Here is a 25802-nt window from a genome sequence, read left to right as displayed (position 1 = left end):
GATCTTTCCGCCACCCCGCTCACCCAGGCGCTTCCTCCTCCACTCCTCCTGTCGCCCCAGCCTCCTCCGCTCCCCCATTGGCCAATCTGTGTCACGTGAAAGCGGGCCCCGCGCTTTTGTATATTTTTTTCTTTCTGGCGCAGAGCAGGCGCCGCGCTTTTGTATATCTTTTCTTTCCAGCGCCCTGCGACCCCCAATCTTGGGCCTGCGACCCCCATTCTTGGGCCTGCGTGACGAAGTACGGCAGCGGTTTGAAGGAGCGCGGTAGTTTTATACAATGTGTTAGGGCCGAGTGCTTAATTGCGATGCCGTGCTGCTGCGCCTACGGTTGCCACAACAGACCCAGTGACGGCAAAAAGCTTTTTGTTTTACCATCCGCCGGGCGCAACGCAAAACGAAGAAAAGTGTGGATTCACAAAATCGGGCGGGCTGACTTCGAGCAAGGGGCAAAGAACGCGCGGCTTTGTGAAGTGACACGGCTCCTCCAACCTCTTCTTTTGACGCCCGTGTCAAAACGGGCCCGTGTCCAGTGCATTGGGGGTGCGTTAAAGAACCCCAGCTGCAAAAAAAATTAATCCAGAGCCCCCATTATGGCGTGCCTTATGAGATCGTGGTGTTGGGATGTAAAACCCAAGAATCAACTTTTCTTCTGTCTTGCGTGCCTTGACTGTTCCAGTTAACGCAACACTGCTTCCTTGTGAAAACTTACAACGCAAAAGAATACAGACGCACGTAGTACAGAGAGATAAAATTAGCACTTTGTAGTGGATCCGATTCCGCCGCCGCCGCCGCCGTGAGCGTCTGCACAACGAGCGGATGTTTACGTTCGCGGCGCCGGCCTCCTCGGCGTGGAAGTCACGTACAATAAAGTTTCAGTTTCACCGCCGCTCGGCTGCTCGCCGGTCGCTCTCAAAAGTTCGTTCTCTTCTCTCTGCGCGCGTCTGTCTATAGCGGACGCATTTCGCGCCCCTATACACTTCAACAAAAGTGTTGTTGGTGCCAATGAGGGTGGGGGATAATTATTTTCTGAACCTCTTTCCAGTTGTCCCATCAAGTTCCTTCTTTCTTTTCTATCAAATTCTAACCATTTGCACTGTAATAAATAAATAACGATTTCATATGCTGGTACGTTGTTAAAATTATCTATACCGGCTATGTGTGAAAACGTTGCTCATGGCGACCACAACCTGTGCATGAGCTACGTACATCTGTAAAAGGCGCGGAACAGAAACGGCCCTGCTGCCAGGCATTGCTGACCGCAGACAGTCGGAATCTCTCACGCGCCGGCCGAACAAAAGCATCCTGCAGGTACGTAAATTAACCTACGAAACCACGTGCACATACTTTCGCGCTGTCAAAACCTGAAACTCTGGTAATTACTCGCGTGTATGAGCACACCGCGTGCTTGTGTCGTGTTTCAGCAACACGAACTTTCAACGTGCGCGCGCTTTACGCCTTAAATACGCCTTGAATAATGGTGCTTTTCTCTATTTCTTCGGCAAATCCGACACGACATTCTTAAGGCCAGTTACCGACTGACAAAGCAAGATGTAGATTGAAAAAACTGCTCCGCAGGACTCGAACGAACTTTTCCGCGGATTTCCTCCCGTAGCGTGTTAGCCGTCGTCTGCTACGGCAGGCCCACCACCAGCGGCGCCACCGTCGAGGCCGCGCCGAGCGGAGGAGGAGGGAAGTGAATGGCGCTACTTTGGGAGATTGAGGGGCTTTAGTTCGAACGGGTAGAATTGACCGAACGGAAGTTATCAGATTGGTGGCTGAAATCAAGGCAAGAGTGAAATTTCACCCTCCACTAAGTACAGAATGTATAATTAGTCGCTGCTAAGTGGCGTGTGGCGCCGCCTTACCTTGGATGGGCCTAAGGATGGGCCCATACGTCCTACGTGGCGCGTAAGCGAAGACAGTTAGCATAGGGCGCGAGAGGTCGTGCCGGCTTGAATGCAGACGCCACTCTGGGCCGGCAGGTGGGCGACACGTGTCCCGAGGGCTTCCCGAGCGGCGGCCACGTGACCTGGATCGACCGGCGGCCCTCGGACCCGGAGGCGCGCAACCGTGCCGAGGGGTTCCTGCCGCGGGGCCGATACACGGCGCACAACACGACGCTGTACTTCTGCTGCCGGGCCGACGGCAGCGTGGACGCGGCCGTGCGGCTGCCCACCGACCTGCCCTTCTACCTTCTGCAGTGCGTGTGCTGCGTGTACGGGTTGGGAGGTTGCGGCGGACCGCCTGTGGTCGCCCAGAGTCGCACTTCGCGGTATCCGTTTCGGTATAGACTGTCGGAACCCAGGGGCCGAATCTTATAACGGTCCGGTTGGGGAACCGTTCGTTTGGCCTCACCTAATTGGCCAAAATTTTGGTTACGTCACAGGTCGTCAGAGGCAGCGGGGCGGTATCGCAATTTATGAATACGTCACGCATCTGTCAATCATCTTCAAAGCGAACCGGTCGTAGGAACCGGCGAAGGGGTAGTCCACTTTGGGTTCCGTTGCTGTGGCTTGGCTGTTGGCTTGCGACCCTGGCCGCGCGCGCCGGTCGCGCGACCCCGGAAACACGCGGGCGTCGCGTGCGTTGGTTGCTTCGGAGGCTATTAGTCGCCTTTGTCGTCTGCTTGGCGTTGCTCTTTCGGTGTCGACCACGGCTGGAAGTGCGATACGCGTCCGAAGAAGTGACGGATAATGAGTTGCACCGCCCTTGCCGCCTTTCTATGTAGACTTCTTGCAGGCTACGCTATCAAATTGAGGAGAGTTGGGTGCAACCGTACCAGTGGTCATTCCACGCAGATGAAGGGATATTACGCGCTGCGGTTCATCGCCACCGGCCTGCAGCTCCTAGAGCTCGGTCGGACGTGACGCATTCATCGGAGTGGCCTAGATCTCTGCTGCCGTCACTGTCCATGAAGTTTCTCTCGCAATTACTGCGTTAGCCGGTAGAAGGGCTAGGTCAGCTTTCCCGTGACCTCCGCTTCAAAGACAATGCCAAAGAGATATTTGCATGGTGAGATCGAATTCCCAGTGCTATCACCAGCGTGAATAGCTCACAGATCGCCGTTCAGCAATCAGAAGGGTTCAACCTATAGTCTGGTTCAGCGCTTCTTTCGTTCGGCTGATAAAACTATAGAGTCAGGATGGGAAGGTCTCTTATTTGGCTGCCATTCTTTCTCTAGTTCCGGGGGAGCCACACTTCGTTTCTCAATTTCGCGGAACAGCGCGCACCGTCAGCACAGCACTCTTCGATTTTACTTCGCGCAGGCAATGCAGGGCCCGTATATCATGATGTTCGATTTCAAATTCCATTGGTTCTATCACGCGACGCGCCATGGGTCGTGACAGCGCGGCGGCGAGCGAGTCATGTCCGAGCCGATGACGAAGGGCGAAAAAAGAAGGAAAATTGACATAGTCGGCTAGTAAAGGTGTCCCTAAGAACCAGTTCACGGTTCTGTCGCGCTCGCTACTTAAGAAGTGTTGGCAGTGCCTTCCTGTTGCATGCATCGTGCGAGCTCCTGGTAGCAGACGACACAGCACTGCGCTCTGCCAACTCGTTTACGCTTGCGATACCGCCTGTCGGCTGAGAGTGAAAAAGAATGACATTAATAAATTACTTCTGCATTGCGTAAACGCCCGGCACCACACGTTTATACTTCAGAACATTGCGTATAATATTTGATTTATATTTTACATTTATTTAGCAAGCAGAAACATTCTGCAGTTCCTCAATTAGCTCGTCATATAATGACGCACACTTGAGAGGTGGGACCCTCTCATCTATTGGTGGCGACCTCCCCTTCTTCCACCACCGTCTTGGGAGTGGCACATCTAGTGACGTGAGCGGCGCAGCGAACGGTTCGTATTCCGGACCGTTAGAAGATTCGGGCCCTGAACAAGAGATGGCAGCGCCGGCGCCTGCGTCGCGCTAGCGGATATCTCTGGCGCGCGCAACGCTATCGGTGATATCCGGCTGTTTCTCAGCCAGGCAAGTTGGGCTGAGTCACTTGCGTTTCGCGAGATAGCGATAATGCGGCCTAGAATGTGTGCTCATCACCACTGGTCGGTCGCGTACGTTGCCTCGAGGTAGAAAACAAGCGCATTGGCGCCAACATACGATGACTCATTCCGTTTCCCGGTTACACGCATCCTAGCTAATGAAGCAGACGACGGCTTGTACACAGCAGACGAGGGAAGCGAGAAGCGTTTTCGACGGAATGATCATGCGCTTTGAGCTAGCTGCTTTATTTTTACTGCGGAGGAAAACTGTTTCGCTTTACCGAGAACCTTAGGTTCAGTGGCTTCATGTCAGTTTCTTAGGCAAAACGTCAAGTTGGCATCACATTACGAAAGCAAAATGGGGCCATCAGCGCCATTTTATTTGCGTCGCGTCTACGTCACACACCGAAGAAAATGGTGGAATGTCCAGAATAGTGCCCCCACAGCGGACTACCCTTTCACCGTTTCCGCTCTTAGCCAACTACGGGTTCGCTTTGGAAACGATTGACAGTTGCGTGACGTGATCATAATTTGCGGTGCCGCCCCGCTGTCTCTGACGGCCTCTGACGCAAGAAAAATTTTGACCAATCAGATGGTGCCAAGTGAACCGTTCCTCTTTCAAACCGTTATAAGCATGGTTATAAGATTCGGCCCCTGAACATCTGCCTAGCAGAGCGAATATGACGTCACTTCTTCCTTTCTCGCTTCTCCTCTCCCGGGGCGCACCTGCTTGCTTGCTTGCCACAACACCGCACGCGCGCTCATTACATGATCTGACGTCAGCACAGGAGAGGGCGCGTGAGGTGCGCTTCGTGCGCCGCTCGCTAGGAGGCTACGCTCCGCCAGCTGGCGCGCTCTACGCTTCCTCCTCGCCCTCCTTCGCTCCTCGCCCGCATATCGTACTAGGGGAAAGGCGTTCGCTCGCTTAACCTAAAGGACACGAAGTGCGAGTCACTAATACCCCTGTCACACGGACGCGGCCAAAGTCCTTTTAACTCCCTTCAACCAAGGACGTCTTTATCTCGAGGGAGGTGCACGCCGTGTCACACGGCAGTCCTTTAGCAAAGGAAGTTTAAGGAAGTTCCTAGCGAAAGGAGGTGGAAGATGTCCCTTGCAGACTGAAGGGAGTACTCTTGTTCCCAGCGTGCTTGAATTTCGAGTCAAGAAATCACCCTCGTTTTTATTAATTTCACTTTTACGAGCAATTAGAACTCTTTTTATTGCATATAATATAGTATTTGAGCACTGACGAAGATATTTGAGTTGAGCAGCTGCATTCGACTCTCGAACCAGGCGTTCTCGGAATGGCTGCTGCGTTTGCCCTGACTGCGCCTTTTTTTGTTGTTGTTTTGATCAACGCGATTTTGTAAGAAAAGACAAGTAACCAAAACTTTTTAGCAATATATAACGTGTTTCTTTCATGACTGCGTACGAGGTGAGCAGCGCCTAATGGGCCCCCAGCGACAGCTTTCAAAAGCTCGCTTATAGGCCTTGTGACACGGAGCTAACTCCTTTTAGGTGAAACTCCCTAGCGGTCCTTTAAGGGAAGGGAGTTTGAAGGAGACCTGAGTTGCCCGTGTGACACGGGTGCAAGACACTTAAGTCAAAGATTAGGGTCGCCTACAATTTTTTGTCTTTCGAAGCCATCGTGCGCCGCGCATCACGGTATATTCATACATCACTGTAGAAGTTGCCTTCATGCAGTAAAGTGGCGTCGTCTAGGACTTGTGATGAAACAATGGAGACGAAACGTTGTCACACTACGTAACGCACAAAGAGCGTGCTCTGTCTCCTAAATCGGTCTCTTAGGGTGACTCACCGGCGGAAAGTCTGCGCAGTTTTGGTACTACATCAGGTAATGAGTCCGGGGCTGCAGCAGTCGTGGCTCGATCTTGGCAGACTTGTTGAGCAATTGCTCCGCCTACGCATCTTTTCTTGTCACCGCATACGTGTCAACATGAGTGGATCAATTCAGTATCTTGGAAAGATATATGCGCGACAACTCCTTGACTGCCACTGTTTTGGGAAAACTAAATGTTCTGCACGCGCGTGAGGGGACTCCCCTCTTCTCGTGCTGTCCACAAGTATAGAATACTTGCAGGACCGCATAAAGTGCCCTGTTTATCCTACTGCACGGGCATCACTTGTGCAGTTATTACCTCACGGCACAAATGTTAAATGTCATTGCCTTCTTCTCAGGTGTCTATATGTATTCGCACAGCCAGCCTGAAGAAGAGGCAGGCGTTGTGCCCCTTCCGATGCCAGTCTGTTCCTTTGTTGTCGTTTTTCTTTTTGTTCTTTTTATATTTGTGCATGTGTTTCTCATCAAATCATGATAACACTGCTAAACCTTTATAATTGCGAATCAGCTTTAACATAGTGAACACCATGCAGTGATGAGTTTGATATGACCGCGAGCTTCGACATTTACGCGAACGTGTTCTTTATGCTATAGTTCCGAAAACAAGCGCAGGTGGCCCATATAATGCAAACGGACCCTCCCGATAGGCTAATTAAAAGCGCTACAGGGAAACGTAGTTGATTGCGTTGTCGTATACGTTGCCAATGCTTCCCGTCCTTTAAGACGTGTCGCCGCCTCAGCGTGGCTCGGGAGTCAAACAGCTGAGAGACGCGACGCAGGTACGACGGCGGCGCGTGCCAGAAGGTGCAGGGCATGTCCGTGTTCGAGCAGTCGTTCCACTTCATGGAGGACGAGCTGGGCGCCCGGATGACCGCCGACGCGGACCTACACGGCGGCGTGCCCAAGTTCAGAGAGGGACACCCGCGGGTGGACTCGACGCTCTTCGACCGGGGACTCGTGCTCTACTACTGCTACTACGACGTGGGTGCGTGCCACCTTAAAGTTGGCGTCTATTCTGCGACACCTGCCGTCTTGAACCGCGGTGCTGCAGTGCCATCCGCAACAGATGGCGCCATGGGAATGCTTGGCGCATAATTACGCTACGCGCTTCTACAGGTATACCAGAGTGGCGCATACGTCCGCCATCTCTCGCACCAAGTGAACCACTGTTATACGAGAAAACCACGCGCCACGCTTGCAGGATTCGTGGTCAACACAGCAGCAATGAGCGCGTCTTGGCCCGTTGTAGCTGCGGACAGGTTTAAGGCGTGCTTGCGTTAAGGGGCGCTTGCACCCTAAGGGCGCTTGCACCCTAAGCCTCATCGGTGTGGCGCAGTGGCGGGCGCCAGCGCGCTTTTCTCGCTTCCTTAAGCCTTCTGTATCTACATTGTACCGATGCCTGTAACAGATCGCATCCTATCCATTTCTTGCCTGTTTCTTCTTTTTTTATAAATAATCTAAACGTATCTTGCTGGTTAGATGGGATAGATAGATGGATGGATGGATGCTATTGACACGTATACTTCTTTATCTTTATCGGGCGACCACATTTCACCGCCTAACAAATATTATCGCACAGCGCAGGACGCACCTGCGTGTATAGGAAGTTTCTGCAATGTTATCGATGGTTCCATCCGATGTCTGTCACCGAACCTTCTGTAATCTGATTGCATGTATGTGCGACGTGAATAATGTAGAACTTCGTGGAAGACACGCGGGTCCAAGCGACTACTGTGGAACATATTCGACGACTGATGTGTAAAAGCCGACGCGCTTGACCCGCTGATCAGATTTTCGCATATCGCCGACTGTGTTCGCCGCTGTCGCCGTTCCCGAGTATAGCTTGTTTTCTTTTTTAGGGCACAAGTTCGCCCAATAAAACGCTACTTTCGTCATTCCCAGTATTGCTGCTTTCCACACCGTCACTGCTACGTGACATATGGTGGAGGTGCTTTGCGTTCATGCACCGGACGCCCCCACAAAGCCGTGACCCAAGCCCGAACGCGGAAGACAACACCAACATCAACTAGAACAAGCGTGGTTGCCGCTGACGGCAAGGACTGCCCCCGGAGCACGGACTTTTACCTGAGACGAGCAGGGGGATTCTCACCAAGTCAACCCTAATGGCAGCCCCAGCGTCCCCCATCGTGCTGCAGCAGCCCAGGGAGCCTCCGACGTTCCGCGGTTCAACGTTCGAGGACCCGGAAAGCTGGCTTGAGACGTATGAGAGGGTCACTACATTTACCAGCTGGAACAGCGACGACAAACTGCGACATGTCTTTTTCGCATTGGAAGACGCCTCCAGGACGTGGTTCGAGAACCGAGAAGCCACCTTAACGACCTGGGACCTGTTCCAAAGCGGCTTCCTGCACGACGCTTGTAAATACAAGCGTCGTACGCTGAAAACGAGCCCAAGCGCTATCAGAAACCCGGGTGCAGCTGCCTAATGAGACCACTGCGATCTTCACGGAGGAAATGAGCCGTCTATTCTGCCACGTAGACCCGGAAATGTCTGAAGAGAAGAAAGTCCGTCTACTCATGCGTGGTGTGAAGGAGGAGCTTTTCGCCGGAACGGTACGAAGCCCACTGAAGACCGTCGACGAGTTTCTTCGCGAGGTCACCAGCATCGAAAAGACACTTGAGATGCGGAACCGGCAGTTCAACCGCAGCACGAACTCTGCAAACTACGCCGGATTTCAATCACTGGCCACCGACGATCTACGTGAGACTACCAGAGCGGTCGTACGGGAGGAGCTGCAGAAGTTCTACCCAAGGTCGCGGTCTCAAGTGGATTCGACCGCCGAAATCGTCAAGGAGGAGGTTCAGCGATCGTTCGGAGCTCCTGAGGTGCAACCACAATCACCGCAACCCCAGCCGGAAGCGATGACCTACGCCGCCATTGCCCGCCTTCAAGGTCCCCCTCCGCAACCACGGCGCAATGCCGTCGCCCAGCGCAGCTACGCGAGCAAGACGGACATTTGGCGAGCCCCCGATCACCGCCACTCAGCTGTCACTGCGGATAAGCCGGCCATGTGTACCGCCGATGCCCATACCGCGACTTGGGACTGAGGGGGTTCACCGTCAACGCGCCGCGTCCACAGCTTGGTGAGCGCCCGCGTGACATCGCCGACTGCATCACCGCTACTCAGAGGCGTCCTCGACGATCCTCCCGTTCGCCATCACCAGACCGCTACCTGTCGCCGCAGCGCCAACCATACACTGGCCCAGCCCGGGGCCGCTCTGCGGGCCCATATCCGGAAAACTAAAAGCGGCAACCGATGGAGGTGCGGTTGCTGTTCGTCGAACTGACGAAGATCCTCCGCCGCCGACGAAGACGCCGAAGAGACTATCTCGACGACAGAACAACGAAACGCCGCCGTCCCCACGAAGTCTGGAAGCACAGAATACGCCGACGAAAGACGACCTGACGATGCCCCGTACCAGCCACAGGTCAACGCGACGCAGCCGTGATCCGACGTCAAGACTTAACTGTAATGCAAGACAAAGAACCACCGACCTCGACGTGCTTCTCGATGGCCATGCAGTCCCCGCTTTAGTCGACACAGGGGCCGATTATTCCGTAATAATGGGACACATTGCCGCCCAGTTGAAGAAAGTTAAGACTACATGGGAAGGCCCTCAAATTCGCACCGCTGGAGGACACCTCATAACGCCGAGTGGAATGTGCACGGCAAGAATTACCATTCACGACCGGACTTACCCTGCCACCTTCGTTATCCTCCAACAGTGTTCATGAGACGTCATTCTCGGCATGGACTTCATCAACCAACACGGCGCAATCATCGACCTGAAGTCGAAGTGAATAACACTGTCGGAAGATCAAATGATACCACCGGAGAGCCTTCCTAGTCACCGCGTCTTGAGTGTGCTCAAAGATCAAGTGAGCATCCCGCCTCACTCCAGCATTGCTATTTCGGTCGGCAGCGAAACACCTGCTGACGTAGAAGGCGTCATCGAAGGTGACCAACGTCTACTGCTAGACCGTGAAATTTGCGTCGCAAGAGGGAACACCCGACTGCATGGCGGGAAAGTGCAAGTGATGCTAACCAACTTCAGCCAGCAGTTCAAGCACACCAACAAGGGCACGACAATCGCGTACATCGAGGAAATTGTGGAAACCATCAATGCGCTTGTCCTCTCGGATTCTGCCGCTTCTACATCGACGGCCATAGTTCCCGAACCAGACTTCGACATCAATCCAAGTGTCCCCATGAGCAAGCAGCAACAGCTGAGAACTCTTCTCCGAAGATACAAAGAGTGCTTTTCGCCGTCATCGAATTCGACGAACACCAGTCGCAAAGCATCGCATAATAACCGAAGAGTGCGCTCGACCACACCGCCAGAGCCCTTACCGAGTTTCGACGCAAGAACGTGAAGCTATAAGGCGCCAAGTCGATGAAAAGCCGCGCGACGCCATCATGCAGCCGTCGAAAAGCCCGTGGGCATCTCCTGTAATTTTGGTGAATAAAAAGGGCGGAACCTTATGTTTCTGCGTCGATTATCGTCGTCGGAACAAGATCACGAAGAAGGACGTATACCCCCTCCCACGGATAGACGACGCAGTGGATCGGCTCTGCAACGCTAAATACTTCTCGTCGATGGACCTCAAGTCTGGCTATTGGCAAACAGAAGTCGACGAAAGAGATCGCGAAAAGACCGCTTTCATCACGCCAGACGGCCTCTACGAGTTCAAGGTTATGTCATTTGGACTGTGCTCGGCGCCTGCAACGTTCCAGCGCGTGATGGACATGGTTTTAGCAGGAGTGAAGTGGCAGACCTGTCTCGTTTACTTGGATGACGTCGTCGTCTTCGCCGGAAATTTTGACGATCACCTTAGGCGGCTTGCGACAGTACTGGAGGCCATCAAGTCATCAGGGCTTACTCTAAAGCCGGAAAAGTGCCGCTTCGCTTACGGTGTGCTTCTGTTCCTAGGCCACGTAATCAGCAAATTTGGTGTCCACCCCTACCTGCAAAAAGCTGCCATCGCAAAGTTCCCGCAGCCCATCGACAAGAAGGCAGTGGGTAAATTTCTTGGCATGTGTGTCTACTACAGGCGATTTGTCAAGGACTTCTCACGCATGGCTGAGCCGCTGACACATCTAACCAAATGTGATATCGAGTTCAAGTGGGAAACGCCGCAAGCCAATGCATTTCAAGAACTCAAACGACGTATGCAGTCACCGCCGGTACTTGCGCACTTCGACGAGAACGGCGATACCAAAATCCACACTGACGCCAGTAGCCTAGGCCTCGGTGCCGCCCAAGTCCAGAGGAAAAACGGACTTGAACGGGGTGATTGCTTACGCAAGCCTGTCGCTGTCGAAAGCGGAATGCAATTGTTCTACGACTGAGAAGGAATGCCTCGTCATCATTTGGGCTACATCTAAATTCCGCCCTTACCTATATGGCAGGCCATTCAAAGTCGTCAGCGACCATCCCGCGTTGTGTTAATTGGCTAGCTAACTTAAAGGACCCTTCAGGACGGCTAGCGCGGTGGAGCCTCAGGCTGCAAGAATATGACATCACTGTAATCTACAAGTCCGGACGAAAACACTCTGATGCCGATTGCCTATCACGCGCCCCCATTGACCCGCCGCCGCAAGACAACGAGGATGACGACGCCTTCCTTGGAATTGTAAGCGCGGAAGACTTCGTTGAACAACAACGAGCAGACCCGGAGCTAAAGGGCCTCGTCGAGTATTTAGAAGGGAATACCGACGTTGTCCCTATTTCATTTAAGCGCGCATTGTCTTCGTTCGCGCTTCAAAACAACCTACTCGTGAAGAAGGACTTCTCACCCATCCGTGCCAACTAACTTCTTGTTGTTCCGTCGGCGCTGCGTCCAGAAGTACTGCACGCCCTACATGATGATCCGACCGCTGGGCACGTCGGTTTCTCGCGGATCCTATCGAGGATACAACAAAGGTATTACTGGCGGCGCATAACCACCGACGTCGCCCGTTACGTCAAGACATGCCGACACTGTCAGCGACGCAAGACACCACTGACAAGGCCAGCGGGATTACTACAGCCGATAAAGCTTCCTTGCTGACCTTTTCAGCAGATCGGGATGGACTTTTTGGGGCCGTTTCCGACGTCAACATCCGGGAATAAGTAGATCGTCATGGCGATGGACTACCTCACCCGCTTTGCTGAAACTAAAGCTCTGCCGAAAGATAGCGCAGCCGAAGTGGCAAAATTTTTCGTTGAGGGCATCGTGCTGCGACATGGTGCCCCAGAAGTCCTCATCACCGACAGGGGAACAGCCTTTACATCAGAGCTAACCCAAGCCATTCTGCAATACAGCCAGACAAGCCACAGGAGGACAACTGCCTACTACCCGCAGACGAATGGTCTCACGGAGCGCCTGAACAAGACCCTCGCCGACATGCTAACAATGTACGTCGACGTGGAGCACAAGACGTGGGATGCCGTCCTGCCGTACGTAACCTTCGCTTACAACACGGCGGTTTTACAGCTGGTTTACGGCAGTAACCCGACGACGACTCTCGATACCATGCTGCCGCACGTCACCGACCAAGAGAATCCTGACGTCGCCACCTATCTCCAGCGCGCCGAAGAAGCCCGACAGCTTGCCCGCCTACGGATCAAGAACCAGCAGCGTGCCGACAGCCGACTCTACAACCTCCGACAACGCTACGTCGAGTACCAGCCCGGCGACCGTGTTTGGGTTTGGACCCCTATACGGTGACGCAGACTTAGTGAGAAACTATTGCGTCGCTATTTCGGACCGTACAAGATCATCCGACGTATTTGCGCACTGGACTATGAGGTCGTGCCAGATCGCATTTCGCTATCACAGCGGCGCCGCTCACAACCTGAAATATTCCACGTTGTGCGACTCAAGCCGTACTACCGGCGCTAATGAACTTTGGGACTTCGCGTAACTGACCTTTTGACTTTGTGTCTTTTCGTTGTTTTGTTACTTTTGTTTAATAAGTGTCCTTTTGAGTTTCGCTCTCTTATATCTGTAGCATTGGGACGATGCTATGTAGGGGGGGGGGGGGGGGGGTAATGATACGTGTACTTCTTTATCTTTATCCGACGACCACGTTTCACCGCCTAACAAATGTTATCGCGCAGAGCAGGATGCGCCTGCATGTATAGGAAGTTTCTGCAATGTTTTCGATGGTTCCATCAGATGTCTATCGCCGAACCTTGTGTAATCTGATTGCATGTATGCGCGAAGCGAATAATGTAGAACTTTGTGGAAGACAGGCGGGGTCCCAGCGACTACTCTAGAACATTCGGCGACTGATGTATAAAAGCGGACGCGTTTGACCCGCTGATCAGATTTTCGACGATCGCCGACTGTGCTCGCCGCTGGCGCCGTTCTTTGAGTATAGCGTGTTCTTTTTTTTTTTTCTTTAGGGCACAAGTTCGTCCAATAAAACGCCAGTTTTATTAGTTTTTTACAGCCGATTACGTTCGATACGCCGAAAGAGCAGTCACGCGCGTTACGGCCGTAGTGTGAACAAAGCATGAGGAGAGCAGCAATACTACTACGTGACACTATGAGCGTCCCCTTTGGAACGGGGTGGTGGGTTGCGCCACCAAGCTCTTGTTATTCCTACCTAGGTTAAAAAAGAGAAAAAAGGAAAGGAAAAATGAACCCCACGATACACTCCCATGACCAAAGTTTGTGAACCCTTATTGTGAACTTCGTTTTTGCACGCCTCCGCTGTTTGTCGTTTCCCTACTTTTATTCCACCAATCCTCCAGTCGCCTCTTACTAATGCCTTGCGGACATGCTTACTTTTCCACTGATCTCGCAGAACCCAAGGGCTTCAAGGAGTCCAGTGGTGCCTAGATCGACCGCTGAGTAAATATTTTCACATTCTAATAAAACATGCTCCATCGTTTCCCTAGCTTTACCGCAGCAAGCACGTGCTTCTTTCTTATATCTCGCTTTATAAGTGCGTGTTCTAAGGCGTCCTGATCTCGCTGCTAAAAGTAATAAGCTTCCCTTTGAATGATCATAAATTGTTTCTTTCATGGTTTTGTTTTTCCTCTGAAGTAGTCACTCATGCCAGGTTTCTTTTGCATTGCCGCCACCCATGAGATTATGTCAGCCTCTCGGACTTTCCGTTCGACGCTCTTTGTTGCTGTGTTGCTCACCACAGAGGTCGTATGGATGGATGCTGTGATCGTCCCCTTTGGAACGGGGCGGTGGGTTGTGCCACCAAGCTCTTGCTATTATACTGCCTAATGTTCTACCTAGCTTAAAAATGAGAAAGAAGGAAAAGAAAACACACTATGAACTCCCACAAGCAAACTTTCTGACCCCCTATTTCGAACTTAACTCTCGTGCGTCTCCGTCACATGCACGAACACCCGCCCGCCCTATAGCGAGAGTGGAGAGAAAACCCGGTTCGCAAGGAGGTTAGCGCCGCAACATCTCCGTCATTCGTATGTTTTTCCTAATTACGAACAGTCATGATGCTGTCACGTCGTGCGCTCTGTGGCAACCGGCGAGGGCATGTATACACAGCTGCGGACTCCCTCCCCCTCTCGCGCAGCGGCCAGCCTGCGCGGCTTTCGCGTGCTGGTGGACAACACGGGCCTGGTGTCCACCTTCGAGCGGTACTACGACGAGCGCAACTACGGCATCCCGCACGCCGTCGAGGAGGACTTCCTGCACGCGTACACGTGCGCCGTGTACCCCGTCACCGAGCCGGCGTTCCGCGTGCTGCGGCTCAACTGCAGCCAGCCCGTGCTCGGCCAGTACGTGACGCTGCAGGTGTTCGGCCGCCGGGACACGCTGCGCTTCTGCGAGTTCAAGGTGTTCGCCGAGGGTGGGTCGCGAAGCGCTGAGCGTCGGGCGTTCGTATATGAGTGCTTAGTTTCGCTGTATCGTGAGAAGCCAACAAACAAGGACGGCGTAGGGGAAATTACTTGTAAGCTTTCTAATTGAATTGAAGAAATGAATGGCAACGAAAGCGGATGAAAAAAAAAACAACTTTGCCGTAGGTGGAAAACGATCCGACGTCTTCGCATTACGCGTGCGATGCTCTAACCTACTGAGCTACCGCGGCGCCGTTTCCCCATCCACTTTCTTGGGTATTCATGTTTTGCTGCTACAAGTAACCTTGGAAGTGTTAGCCAGCGCCATCCCTCACAAACTTTGGCGCCGCCAGTTCCTGCAGGACACCAAGCTCGACGAGCGGCTCTAGCGAGGCAACTGTCTCATGTACATAAGCACTCACCACTTCTCTTATCATCATCATCCATCCCACTACTTTCACTCCCCTTCCCTCTTCCCCAGTACAGAGTAGCAGACTAGAGCGCACTAGCTCAGGTCGACCTCTCTGTCTTTCCTATCAATAAATTCTATTCATTCATTCATTGGCGCCGCCAAGGTTTGTGAGTTTCACATTCGCCGCCAACGTGTGTGAGTGATGGCGCTGGCTAACACTTCCAAGTTTAGTTCTAGTAGTAAAGCATAAATACCCAAGAATGTGGATGGGGAAACGGCACCGCGGTAGCTCAGTTGGTTAGAGGATCGCACGCGTAATGCGTTACCCACCTGCGGCAAAGTTGTTTTTATGCGAAGCATATTACGAGAGCTCAACCCAGCTCCTCAGGCGCGGCGGTGTCGCCATGAAATCACGTGACACCGTGACGTCACGACAGAGGAGAAGTGGCTTTGGCTCAACTCTTGCAAGACGGGCTGGGTGGGAATCGAACCAGGGTCTCCGGAGTGTGGGACGGAGACGCTACCACTGAGCCACGAGTACGATGCTTCAAAGCGGTACAAAAGCGCCTCTAGTGAATGCGGTGTTGCCTTAGAAACGAGCTGTTTCTAAGGCGTGCGTCTCTTGCTCAGGCGCACATTTCGTTGCCGCGCCGAACGCTGCTTTGCTCGACGCTCACCGCGTCCAATGCGGGGCGCGTAGTCGCTGCCCTGTAGCCCATTGTCTTACACCCCTTGGCGGGTCGACGGGAACGCTGTCGCGTTCCACTCTTGAAGGCGAAGAAGTAATGCATGAGTTGTTTCTTCGTCTAGCCGAACCAAATATAGCCAAGCAACAGCACTTCACCAGGCTAAACAGTGGTTCAACAACTAAAATAAAGGCTAGTATGCTTCGCATCCTGGGCTTAACCTTACCTAAGCCACAGCCATTTTTTTCATCCACTTTCGTTGCCATTCATTTCTTCAATTCAATTAGAAAGCTTACAAGTAATCTCCCCTACGCTGCCTTTGGCGTCTTTGTTTGTTGGCTTCTCATGATATGATTAGTAAAAATCGAGCCCCTCGGTTAACCACTTTTCTTCTGGTACTTTCGCAGTAGTTATTTAGATTCAGTGTAAGCTTGCAAGGGTGTATTGTGGTATTACTTTGACTGCTAACTGCGTTTTCGTTGCTCTGCCGTGTACGTATTTACTTAGGATGGGCCTCGAGCGCACTGATGCTATACTTTTGAAGTTGTTATTCCGGGTTCCTTTCTCCAATTTTCAATTATCAATACAAATCAAATAACTTCTTTTTTCCAAAATACAAATTTGAAGTAGATGCTGGAGCAAGAAGTTGGTGTAAACAGCTTGATTATATGCCCTAGAAACCGTGATGAGGAAGTAGTTTCCACATATGGTGATTATCATAGAAATACGAAGGAACGTAAAAGAATATTATAAAGGATAACAAAAAGTTGAATATTTTACAAAGTATCATGGTTATTACACTATAGGGAACATATTATGTTGGTAAAGCAGACAATGATGACGAAGCTATCAATAAAATACAAAAGAATGCAGGAACAAAACGATAAGAAAGGATACAATTCTTATAATCAATTTTGATTAAACAATAGTCAACGTACGCAATAATATAAGTAAAACAAACAAGATTAACAAATAACATTTAGATTACACTAAGAATACGAGTAGTCGGAAGACAGAAAATGAAATTGTCAAAGCAATAGCGCATGAACAAAGTTGTCCAAGTCGACTTAAAGTGTAATGCTGAATGTCGGCATACTTCTTTAGCACAAAGGGTAAATTGTGTTCCAAACATCTGCAATTAATCGTTTGTGCGGAAGCTTCGGAGGAACCATGCAGGATCACTCCCAGTGTTAACACGTTTGTCGGGAAATTGTAATTGCGCTAGTCTGTAATGGTTCCAGAAATGGATCAGACGAGAAGCGGAAGGAACATAAAATGCGAAATTCATACATACATGTTGCAGGAAGAATACTACTGCATGTGGGGAAAGCATATTCTTTATGCGAGAGGTACGCTATATAACGAACTGCCCTCTTCTGAAATGTCAGAGTCCTGCTCATATTGGCAGTAGCACTCGTTGCCCATATTAAATTGCAGTAAGTGAGATGTGATTCAAACAGTGCATGGTGTACACGTGAAGTTTAATGCGAGCAGTAAGAAAAGCGCGATGGCATGACATGAGTCCTGCTGCAGATGAAAGTTTTTGCAAACCTTATTGATGTCCCAGCTAAGATTATAGCCAAATGTGATACCAAGTGTGCTGTTTTCGTCAACTAATTCTACTTCTTGCCCACTCTGCATGATAGCATTGTTTTAATTTAGGAAGTTTCGCACAGAACAACACAGCCTTAGCTTTCTGCGGATTAATTTGTAAGCCATTAGAAAGAGACCGAGGGAGTAGCCGGTTAAGTAAGCAGTGACATTTTCTGTCAAGTCATATGCGCTCGGTTCAGAAAGCAGCACAGTAACGTCACCCGCATATGTAATAAAATGTATTGTTTTATCGGTATTGGCAATATCATTAATAAAGGCGTTAAATAGGAAAGTCTCAATATGCCGCCCTGCGGGATCCCACTTAACAGTGTGAGCAAAGAAGGTTGCGCTTCGCCAATGCATAATGACTGGCTTCTCTTGCGTAGGTAAGATTTAAACAGCTCAATAGCGTTGCTGCGAATTCCGCGGAAAGATAATTCATTTAATAAACTCACGTGAGTGACGCAGTCAAACGCTTTACTAAAATCTACAAAAAGGCTTAATGTGTAAAAATTATTTTGAATGTTTTTTTTAATATGTGTTCTTTAATTAGTAATAGGGCATTCTCTTGATCTACCTTTCCGAAATCTAAAGAGAGCATCAGAGAATATATATTTATATTGAAAAATTTATTTTCCTGAGCACAAATTATTTTTTCAAGGCCCCTAGAAAAAATAAGAATAATACTTATCGGTCTGTAGTGTGCAACACGATTAATGCCACCACCCTTGTAAAGAGTTGAGACTCTGGTTTTGTTCGTAGCTTGAGGGAAAACGCAGGACGAAAGAACCAAATTGAATATACGCACTAACGCAGGTACGAGATATTCTAGAACGTATTTAACTGGCTTAATTTGAGGATTGCGTGCATCTAGGGCTGTGCTGTTATTTAAGTTTATAAATGTGCTATAAGCTTGAAAACTGTCAGTTGGTACCAGAAACAGACTGTCAGCACAGATAGAAGAAAAACTCTTGTTGCAGGGCAAACTGTGCTTGATTCCGCCGATTGAACAACATACTAATTGAAGTAATCGGCTGGTTATCTGCCAGCAAGTCCTTGGCTATCGTGAAAAACGTTATCTGGCAAAGAATTGCATCGTATAGTCGACCTAAAACTTGGTTTATTCTTTTCCCCGTGGTATCTGGATGTGTGGTACTAATGAGGGTTAACATTTCGTTTGTTTGAATCGACCGGATTGTCCAGAACAGAGGACACTCGCTTTATTCGCGAACATTTCCTAAACATCACGCGCTCGAGCTTGCGGCACTTTTATTGGGCCGGCACCTCTCGCTCTTGCCCTGGCCAAATGTGTGCCGCCGATAGCTTTGCCCTCCGTGTGGTGGTGCTTGTAAAAGCCCCCTCCCCCCCCGCGCAGAGTCGTGCGGGCAGCCCCTGGGCCTGGCCTCGGAGGAGATCTTCGACACGCAGCTGCTGGCCTCGTCGGTCGACGACTCCGGCCAGTTCCACTTCACCAACGCGCGCCTCAACGCCGAGCACGGGTGGTGCGCGTCGGCCGCTGACAACCAGAAGTACATACAGGTACGCGGGGGGGGCTTGTGCGGGATCGAAGCGAGGTTCGGGGCGCCCGGAGTCGCCCTCATCATCGTTCTTGGCGGCTGCTGCGTCGGCACACATCTGTACTGCATGGCCAGCGGTTCTGTTCTCTACGGAATTGTGCAGAGACACCACAAACGCTACTTAAATGTCATCGGAGAAACACATGTCTAACACTTGTTAAATAATGTGCGAGCCAGCGCTCCACGTGATTTGCCGTAAACCTTGTGTTCTATATAGTACCGCGCGACACCGCTAGGGCACCAAAACAAAAATGGCAGCACTCAGGGAAAGTTGATACACGTGAAGTGATTCGCTTTCTGTGTCAGAAGAGGCAAGATGCCAAGAAGAATTCACGCCGAGCTGGTGGCGGTGTACGGAGACGATGCCCCAACTCGTGGCACCGTTGTCAAATGGCGCAGACGATTTCAGCGCGGTCAAACGAGCCACGGACGACGAAGAACGAAGTGGCCGCCTGTAAGACGAGGGCGAACCGCAGATGGCTGCGCAGGCTCGCTGACCGGCGGATAATTGTGCAGGGTCTGTGCGCAACATAATTCACAGCAACCTACTCGGGACGAAAACTGCCGCGCAGTGGTTGCGCGTTTGCTGTCGCCTTGCTCACTTGCAGAAGGGAACAGCCTCAAAAATATTTGAAGCTTTGTGAAAGTGAGTCTGGCGACTTTCTTGACCGCCTTATAACCACGGACGAGTGTTGGCTGCACAATTATAACCCAGAAACTAAACTGCAAAGCAAACAAGGGAAGCACGGAAACTCACTCGGGCCAATAAAGACCAACGTTGTGCCGTCACCGGGCGAGGTTATGCTGAGCGTCTTCTGGGACTGCCGTGGTGCTATTCTCACAGATAGTGGCCGCAAAGGCGGAACCGTAACAGGAAAGTACTATTGCGACCTCCTCACCAAATTGCGAGGTACTATCAAGGCGAAGCGCAGAGGAAAGATCGAGGAAGGCGTCCGTCTGTTCTATGACAATGCACCGGCTGACTCAACACAGGTGACGGCGATACATGCAGCCGCCTTAGGCTACGAAATGTCGCCCCACCCTCCATATTCACCTTCTAGTTCTTGTTCTTGTTCCTCAGTGAAATGGCGCAAAACTCACTCTAGGGAATCGGCCATATATCGGGCGGTGAAGAAACTGTAATAAACTTTTTAAATAAATTAGGGCGAAATGAAATAATTATCTTGCAAATGGGATTTCAAGTGTCTACTGTTACAGATATGAATAATCAATTATCTAAGTGACCTCGCAGGAAGTGACTTCTTCCCCCAGAGGAAGAGCACACTGCGCGGGATGATGACGAGGAAGTGATCGCTCAAGTTGAGCTCTTCCTGAGCTCCCAAAATGAGGAGTTCGACTACGATGGGCTGCGGCAGCTCATCCATCGTTGGTAGAAGTGCGGGACCTTGGGAGGAGGTAACGTAGAGAAAGAATAAACTTCCACCCAAATTATATTTCTTTGTGTCTATTCATGCATGCCAGTAATACGAACTTTATGAGCGCCCCTCGTATATGACGTCAAAGCGACGGGGTGTGGAATGTGGCCGAGAAGTGACCTTGGCTGGCGGGAAATCTCCTCCAACACATTCTCCTCCGCAAGAGCTGTTTGCGAGCCCACCGGTCTTGATTAATACGTTCGCCATGTCACGACTGGTCGCCACTTGATTTTTTCGATCAGGGCCCAAATTAGACTCGGGTGAAAGGACGCGTTGCCAGAGTTCGGCTTTTGTGTTTGTGTCCATTCAGTCGTCGATAAGGCGTTTCTTCGCTCTATATAAAAGAAAATGAAAGGAAAGCGTGGTGCTGGATTTCACAGGGTGACCAATCAGAAGCATAGTTACTCACGTGGCCAATTAATGTACGGGCTAGAAAAGCGGGAGTGCCGTATCGGTGCACGACAAAGTGAAGCACGCGTTGGCTGAACGTTCCCCAGTCACCTGTCTAAATCAGCACGCCGGAAGTGGTCCGTGTTTCTTACGCTGGAAAGTCACGGCGCTGGGAAATAGTTCGCATAGCAGCGCACGGTACCAAGCTCGTACCTGTACCGTTTATTTTGCGTCAAGAATAAAGTTTGAACAATGTACGGCGTTTTCTTGTCACGCGCACTCCATGTCTTCCTCGTCAGAAACGTATTCTGGCGTTCTCCATATTTTTCGGACAGATCGACCTGCAGAACCACACGCACGTCACAGGCGTGATACTGCAAGGTATGAACACGCCCGTCAAGAGTGGCTACGTCATGGCCTTCCAGCTGACCTTCAGCAACGACAGCATTTACTGGACGTCGGAGGAACAGCCCGTGGGCCACCGAAAGGTGAGCGCGTTCAAGCGCCGTCGGCAAGCGCAGTCAACAGTTTGATTCTGTCCAGGCCGCGTTACTTTGACGCTTGTTCAGGGAAAACGCAAACGAAACAGGTGTTTTCTTCGTTGGTCGGGTCTCCTAGTGCGCCGCAGGGCACGAGGCCTCCTCTCGCAGTCATAGAGAGCTTGCACGTGACGTCACGAGCGCAACTGCTCACCGTTATGGCTCCCCAACATGGCGCGGGTTCTTTAGCGCAAAGAAACGCACGACACGCACACAGGACGGAGCGCTTCTCTCGTTTTGCGCGTTTCTTCGCGCTATTAACGCGCTATACGAACTAGCCCACCAGTCTGTTTTGTTGCCCAGGAGGGCCGCGGGTTAACTTTGCTCGGGACCAACTGGCGGGCTAGTTGGTTATATATGTCTACTTAATCACAGCGCGCAATAAATCGACAGGGACCGACAGATTGAAGACATCACAAAGCGGTCTCTTTGCGGCGTCTTTGCTCCGTTTAAAATGGCGCTTCAAATGACGTCAGTGCAAGCTATCTATTTATATAACGCGCGCTTCCTGCATGGTCTTCTTGTAGGCTGGTTTTCTACGCGCAGCAGAGCTCCAGCAGGGATAAACGAACGTCTTGCACGTAGTGCGAGCAATCGTAGAAAAAAAAAAGAAATGAAAATAAGTCATCGACGGCGTCCTTGACCGACGCGCTGCACGCAGGTGTACGAGTGCCAGCAGTGCGAGCTGTCCACGTTCAACGCAGACCAGGCCGTGCGCTACAACCTGCTGCGCAGCATCGTCGCGCGCTACGTCAAGCTGCAGCTGCTGCGCTGGAAGCGGGCTCCCTGCCTGCGCCTCGAGCTGGTCGGCTGCCGGTCGCAGGGTGCGCGCGCCCCGTTTGTGTCGATATCCCGGGCCCCTTCCGAAACCGCGACCCAGACGGGTCCGCGTACGCGAACGGCAGTCCGTGCAAGTTCGCAAACGGTGCACTATAGCGCGTCACACGTGTATGTTTGCATTTATAACACGCGATGCGGCAGTACAAGCGGTATACGATGGGTTTAAATTGTTGGACAAAGGTTTCACGAGGCGCCATCTACAAATTGCCTCTCTGCGAAATAAAAGTCGATGCTTCGAAGGAAAAGAATTAATCGAAAGTGGAATTGCCGGCGTGGCGATTGACGTGGCCTTAATAAAATAAGCACTTGATACTTCTAGCTTTCGTTGTCGTTACGTTCTAACCGATTACACAGGTCGTTTCGACGGCGTGACATAGGCGAACCGCACGACTTTCGGTTAGCACGTACGCTCGAGTAATTAAAGAGCGCCCTTCTCGCTGCCACGGAGCCGGCATTGCGCGAGATTAACCGACCGCGTCGGAGTGTTTGCTTGCGTGACCATCGCAAATTGTATGGAGCGGGCAAAAAAGAGAAAAAAAAAGTGGCACTTTGTTGCGCTCTGTGGTGCCACGTATCGCGAGCGAAAGATAACGGAAGGCAAGGGCGCACTGCCGCCGGCGTCAAATGGGAAACGAGGACAGCGCGCGGTGAAGACGCGTCGGTCGGGCCGTCTTCTGTCGCTCCCATGCGAGGTGCCGACAACGAGCCGTCGCCGTAGCTCGACAACTTCGGAATTACCCCTGTAAAATTGTACCTTGCGCCTATGGTTAAGCTCGTACCGTAGAGGAATGTGTTTCCCTATGCGCTCGTACACTGGATCGCCCAACAGACTACGAGGGCGCCCGCGAGAACGCGTGCAGGATGGCGCAGCACGCATATCCCGTCTCTCTCTCTCTCTCTATCTCTCTCTTGTTCACCGCAAGAAAAAAAAAAAGACTTGTCAACGTACGAGAGACATGCGCACTTTCGGGTGGCACAAGTGCACTTCGAAGGGCCATCGACATTGAAGTTCGTACTGTTTTACTCTTTGCGCACGGTATCGCCATTGCTAACGGCGGATGGGAGTATAAAATTTCCCTACGTCCTCGTCTCTTCTTCGCGTCCTGCTGACGTCACAAGCCCGAACCGGGGCGCGCGCCGTGCTGCGCGTCTCTCGGAGCCCCGCCGTCGAACGGAGGGCCGCCCGCTCGGTCTGGCGCAGCTTCGGCGGCGCGTCTGTTGCCGCCGCTTTCATTCCCCGCTCTCAGGGATACGTATGCCAGCAGCGACTACGATGACGACACCCTTGCTCGGCTCAATGCCCTCGGGCAGTGATTTGTGGGAGATGCCGTTCACTGTTTGAGTGGAAGCTCGGGCCCAACTCCGACGCGGCCTATTCAAATACATGTAAAAACGCAAAAACGTTTTTCTGAGATAACCCTTAGACCAATTTTAATTAAATTTGTTGCATTTGAGAGAGAAAGTTAAATGCTAGTGGATGTTGGAAGCGGAATTTCGATTTAGGGTTTCACTATTGTTAAAAAGATTTTCAAAAGTTCACAAGTTCGAAAAAAAAAATATAGAAGCACGAAGTTTACAAACTAATAGCTCTGCATCAAGAACAGATATCGCGGTTCTGTAAACCGCATCCATTAGAGCATTCAAAGCGGACAAATTCGATGTGTCATGTTACATCTTACGTGAATTTGTTACGTTGGTTACAAGGGTTCTTCAAAAGCTGTATTTCCATATTAGTAATTTTTTTTATATTCATGTGTAACATATCAATTTTGTCCGCTTTAGACGTACTATTAGATGCAATTCATAGAATTGTATTATCGTTTCTTGTTGTTGAGTTACAGAATTGTAAACTTGACAGTTTAGTTTTCTGAAAATTTTCGATTTTTGCCAATTTTTAATAAAAGATTGACGACCTAACTGAAAAATTCGAAACCAACAGTCACTAGACTTTAAGTTATGCTTTTAAATGCAAGAAACCTCGTCAAATTTGGTGCAGTGGTTGCCGAGAAAAACGAATTCCCCTTTTACATGTATTTAGATGGGAGCACCCTAAGACTCGACGTCACGGTCCAAATGCCGCCGCCGACGTGTGTCTCGGCGGGATTTGGCAAACCACCCCCCGCGCGGCATTTTACGTATGGCTTCGTGTGTTTCACGTTACGGTCTTCTTTCGTGTCGTATGCACGCGAAATGCAGAACATTGCGCGTGTGAACCACATCTAGGCGATATCAGAATACTAGGAACCAAGCAGGGATGCCTTGCCGGTACAAGGCATACTTCAGCCCCAAGGAAAAGTATCTGTCGTTAAGTAACTGTCCTCTATTTAAAAAAAATGCGACAAACTTGATATGAGAAACTTTCGTCCAATATCTGTCCTAATTTTCTTTCAGAGGTCTTCGGAAGATTACATTAAGACTGTTCTTTTCATTCTGTATCAACGATAGTTTAATTGCAAGCTCGCAATACGGTTTTCAGAAAAATAAGTCAACAGAGTTGGCTTTTCTCAACACAATAATGGTCATTCTGCAAAACTTATCAAGCCTAATTCAATGCATATTTGGAAATTTCACGGATGCATTTGAACGTATGAGTTTTCTGTTTAATGAGCTCAACGGGTATGAAATATGAGCACTTCCGCTTGTATTACCTCATTCGTATCTGGACAAAAGATGCGAGGCCGCATCAATTAATCGCATAAGTTCCCAACAAAATTAACTAGTTTTCTGCTTACCACGTGGAGATATTCTGGAGCCTTTTTGATATTTACATCAGTGACATCGAATCCATCGCGCAGCAAAATTTGTAATGTGTGTTGGGGACACCAGCATATTTATATCCTCACAGTTGTACTCTGATTTAATAACTATGTGTAGCGACGCCCTAGCATGATAAGCTTTATGATCTAAACAAAAGCGCCTCACAAGAAATTCAAGCAAAACAAAAAAGCCATTTCCTCTCTCGTACAGGCACGTCTTTTCAGCTCACGCTTCGCTACCACTGACAAGGCCGACAAGCGTTGGGCGCCTATTCCTGGTTCCAGCGGGTTCGACACATTAGTTTGCTGCTTCGCAAATTGTGTCAGGTCACTGGAGCTTTAAGCTACGTTCTCCGCATCACCGTTAAGTTACTTACGTATAACTGCTTATTTCCTTCTCAATAATTGCTGATTCTTGTCATTGGGTACAACCGCTCCGTGGGTACAACAAATGAGCGCAAGTTAATCAAATTGCTACTGACGCACAAGCGAACCCGCCATTGCTAGTGTGCCGTAGAAGGCGCACACTGAATGCTTATGTCTTAAGTTCAATATTTCTAAATCCATTGAGAGGAGGAGGAGGAGGCAAAGGAGAGGAAAGACAGGGAGGTTAGCCAGTGTAAGTACCGGCTGGCTACCCTGTGCTTGGGAAAGGGGTAAAGGGAATAAAAGGAGAAAGAAGAAGAAAAGGAAAAAATAAAAAGAAAAAAAATTCACACAGTAACGCGAAACTACGCTCTACAACGTTCAAAGGCGGTCGCACAATTCACATGTCCTTAAAAACTTCAACAAAGCCCTTAAGGCCTTGAATGCCGAAGCCCGTCTGGACCAATGTCCTAGAGCTTTTTCCTCTGTAAAGGGGCGATTGTCCAGTTTTGCGAGAGTGGT

At 50.6% G+C, this 25802-nt stretch overlaps 1 protein-coding gene across 9 annotated transcripts in view; it reads left to right on the top strand.

The window, feature by feature from the left end:
- Positions 1-25802, top strand: part of LOC135908623 (uncharacterized) — a 269964-nt gene that overhangs the window by 161555 nt on the left and 82607 nt on the right. For 5 of the 9 annotated variants that reach the window (XM_065440451.1, XM_065440455.1, XM_065440454.1 and 2 more), the window contains exons 11-16: positions 1963-2200; positions 6639-6844; positions 14421-14696; positions 18752-18915; positions 21115-21267; positions 21980-22142. In XM_065440451.1, coding sequence (XP_065296523.1) covers positions 1963-2200; positions 6639-6844; positions 14421-14696; positions 18752-18915; positions 21115-21267; positions 21980-22142 — 1200 coding nt within the window. The remainder of the gene's footprint in view (positions 1-1962; positions 2201-6638; positions 6845-14420; positions 14697-18751; positions 18916-21114; positions 21268-21979; positions 22143-25802) is intronic. The other 4 variants (XM_065440458.1, XM_065440452.1, XM_065440457.1 and 1 more) reach the window with 3 other exon arrangements.

The sequence above is a fragment of the Dermacentor albipictus genome, chromosome 4, assembly GCF_038994185.2.
Source record: "Dermacentor albipictus isolate Rhodes 1998 colony chromosome 4, USDA_Dalb.pri_finalv2, whole genome shotgun sequence".
Lineage (NCBI taxonomy): Eukaryota > Metazoa > Arthropoda > Arachnida > Ixodida > Ixodidae > Dermacentor > Dermacentor albipictus.
Note: the sequence above shows the minus strand (reverse complement) of the source record. Positions and strands in the feature narration are given on the sequence as shown.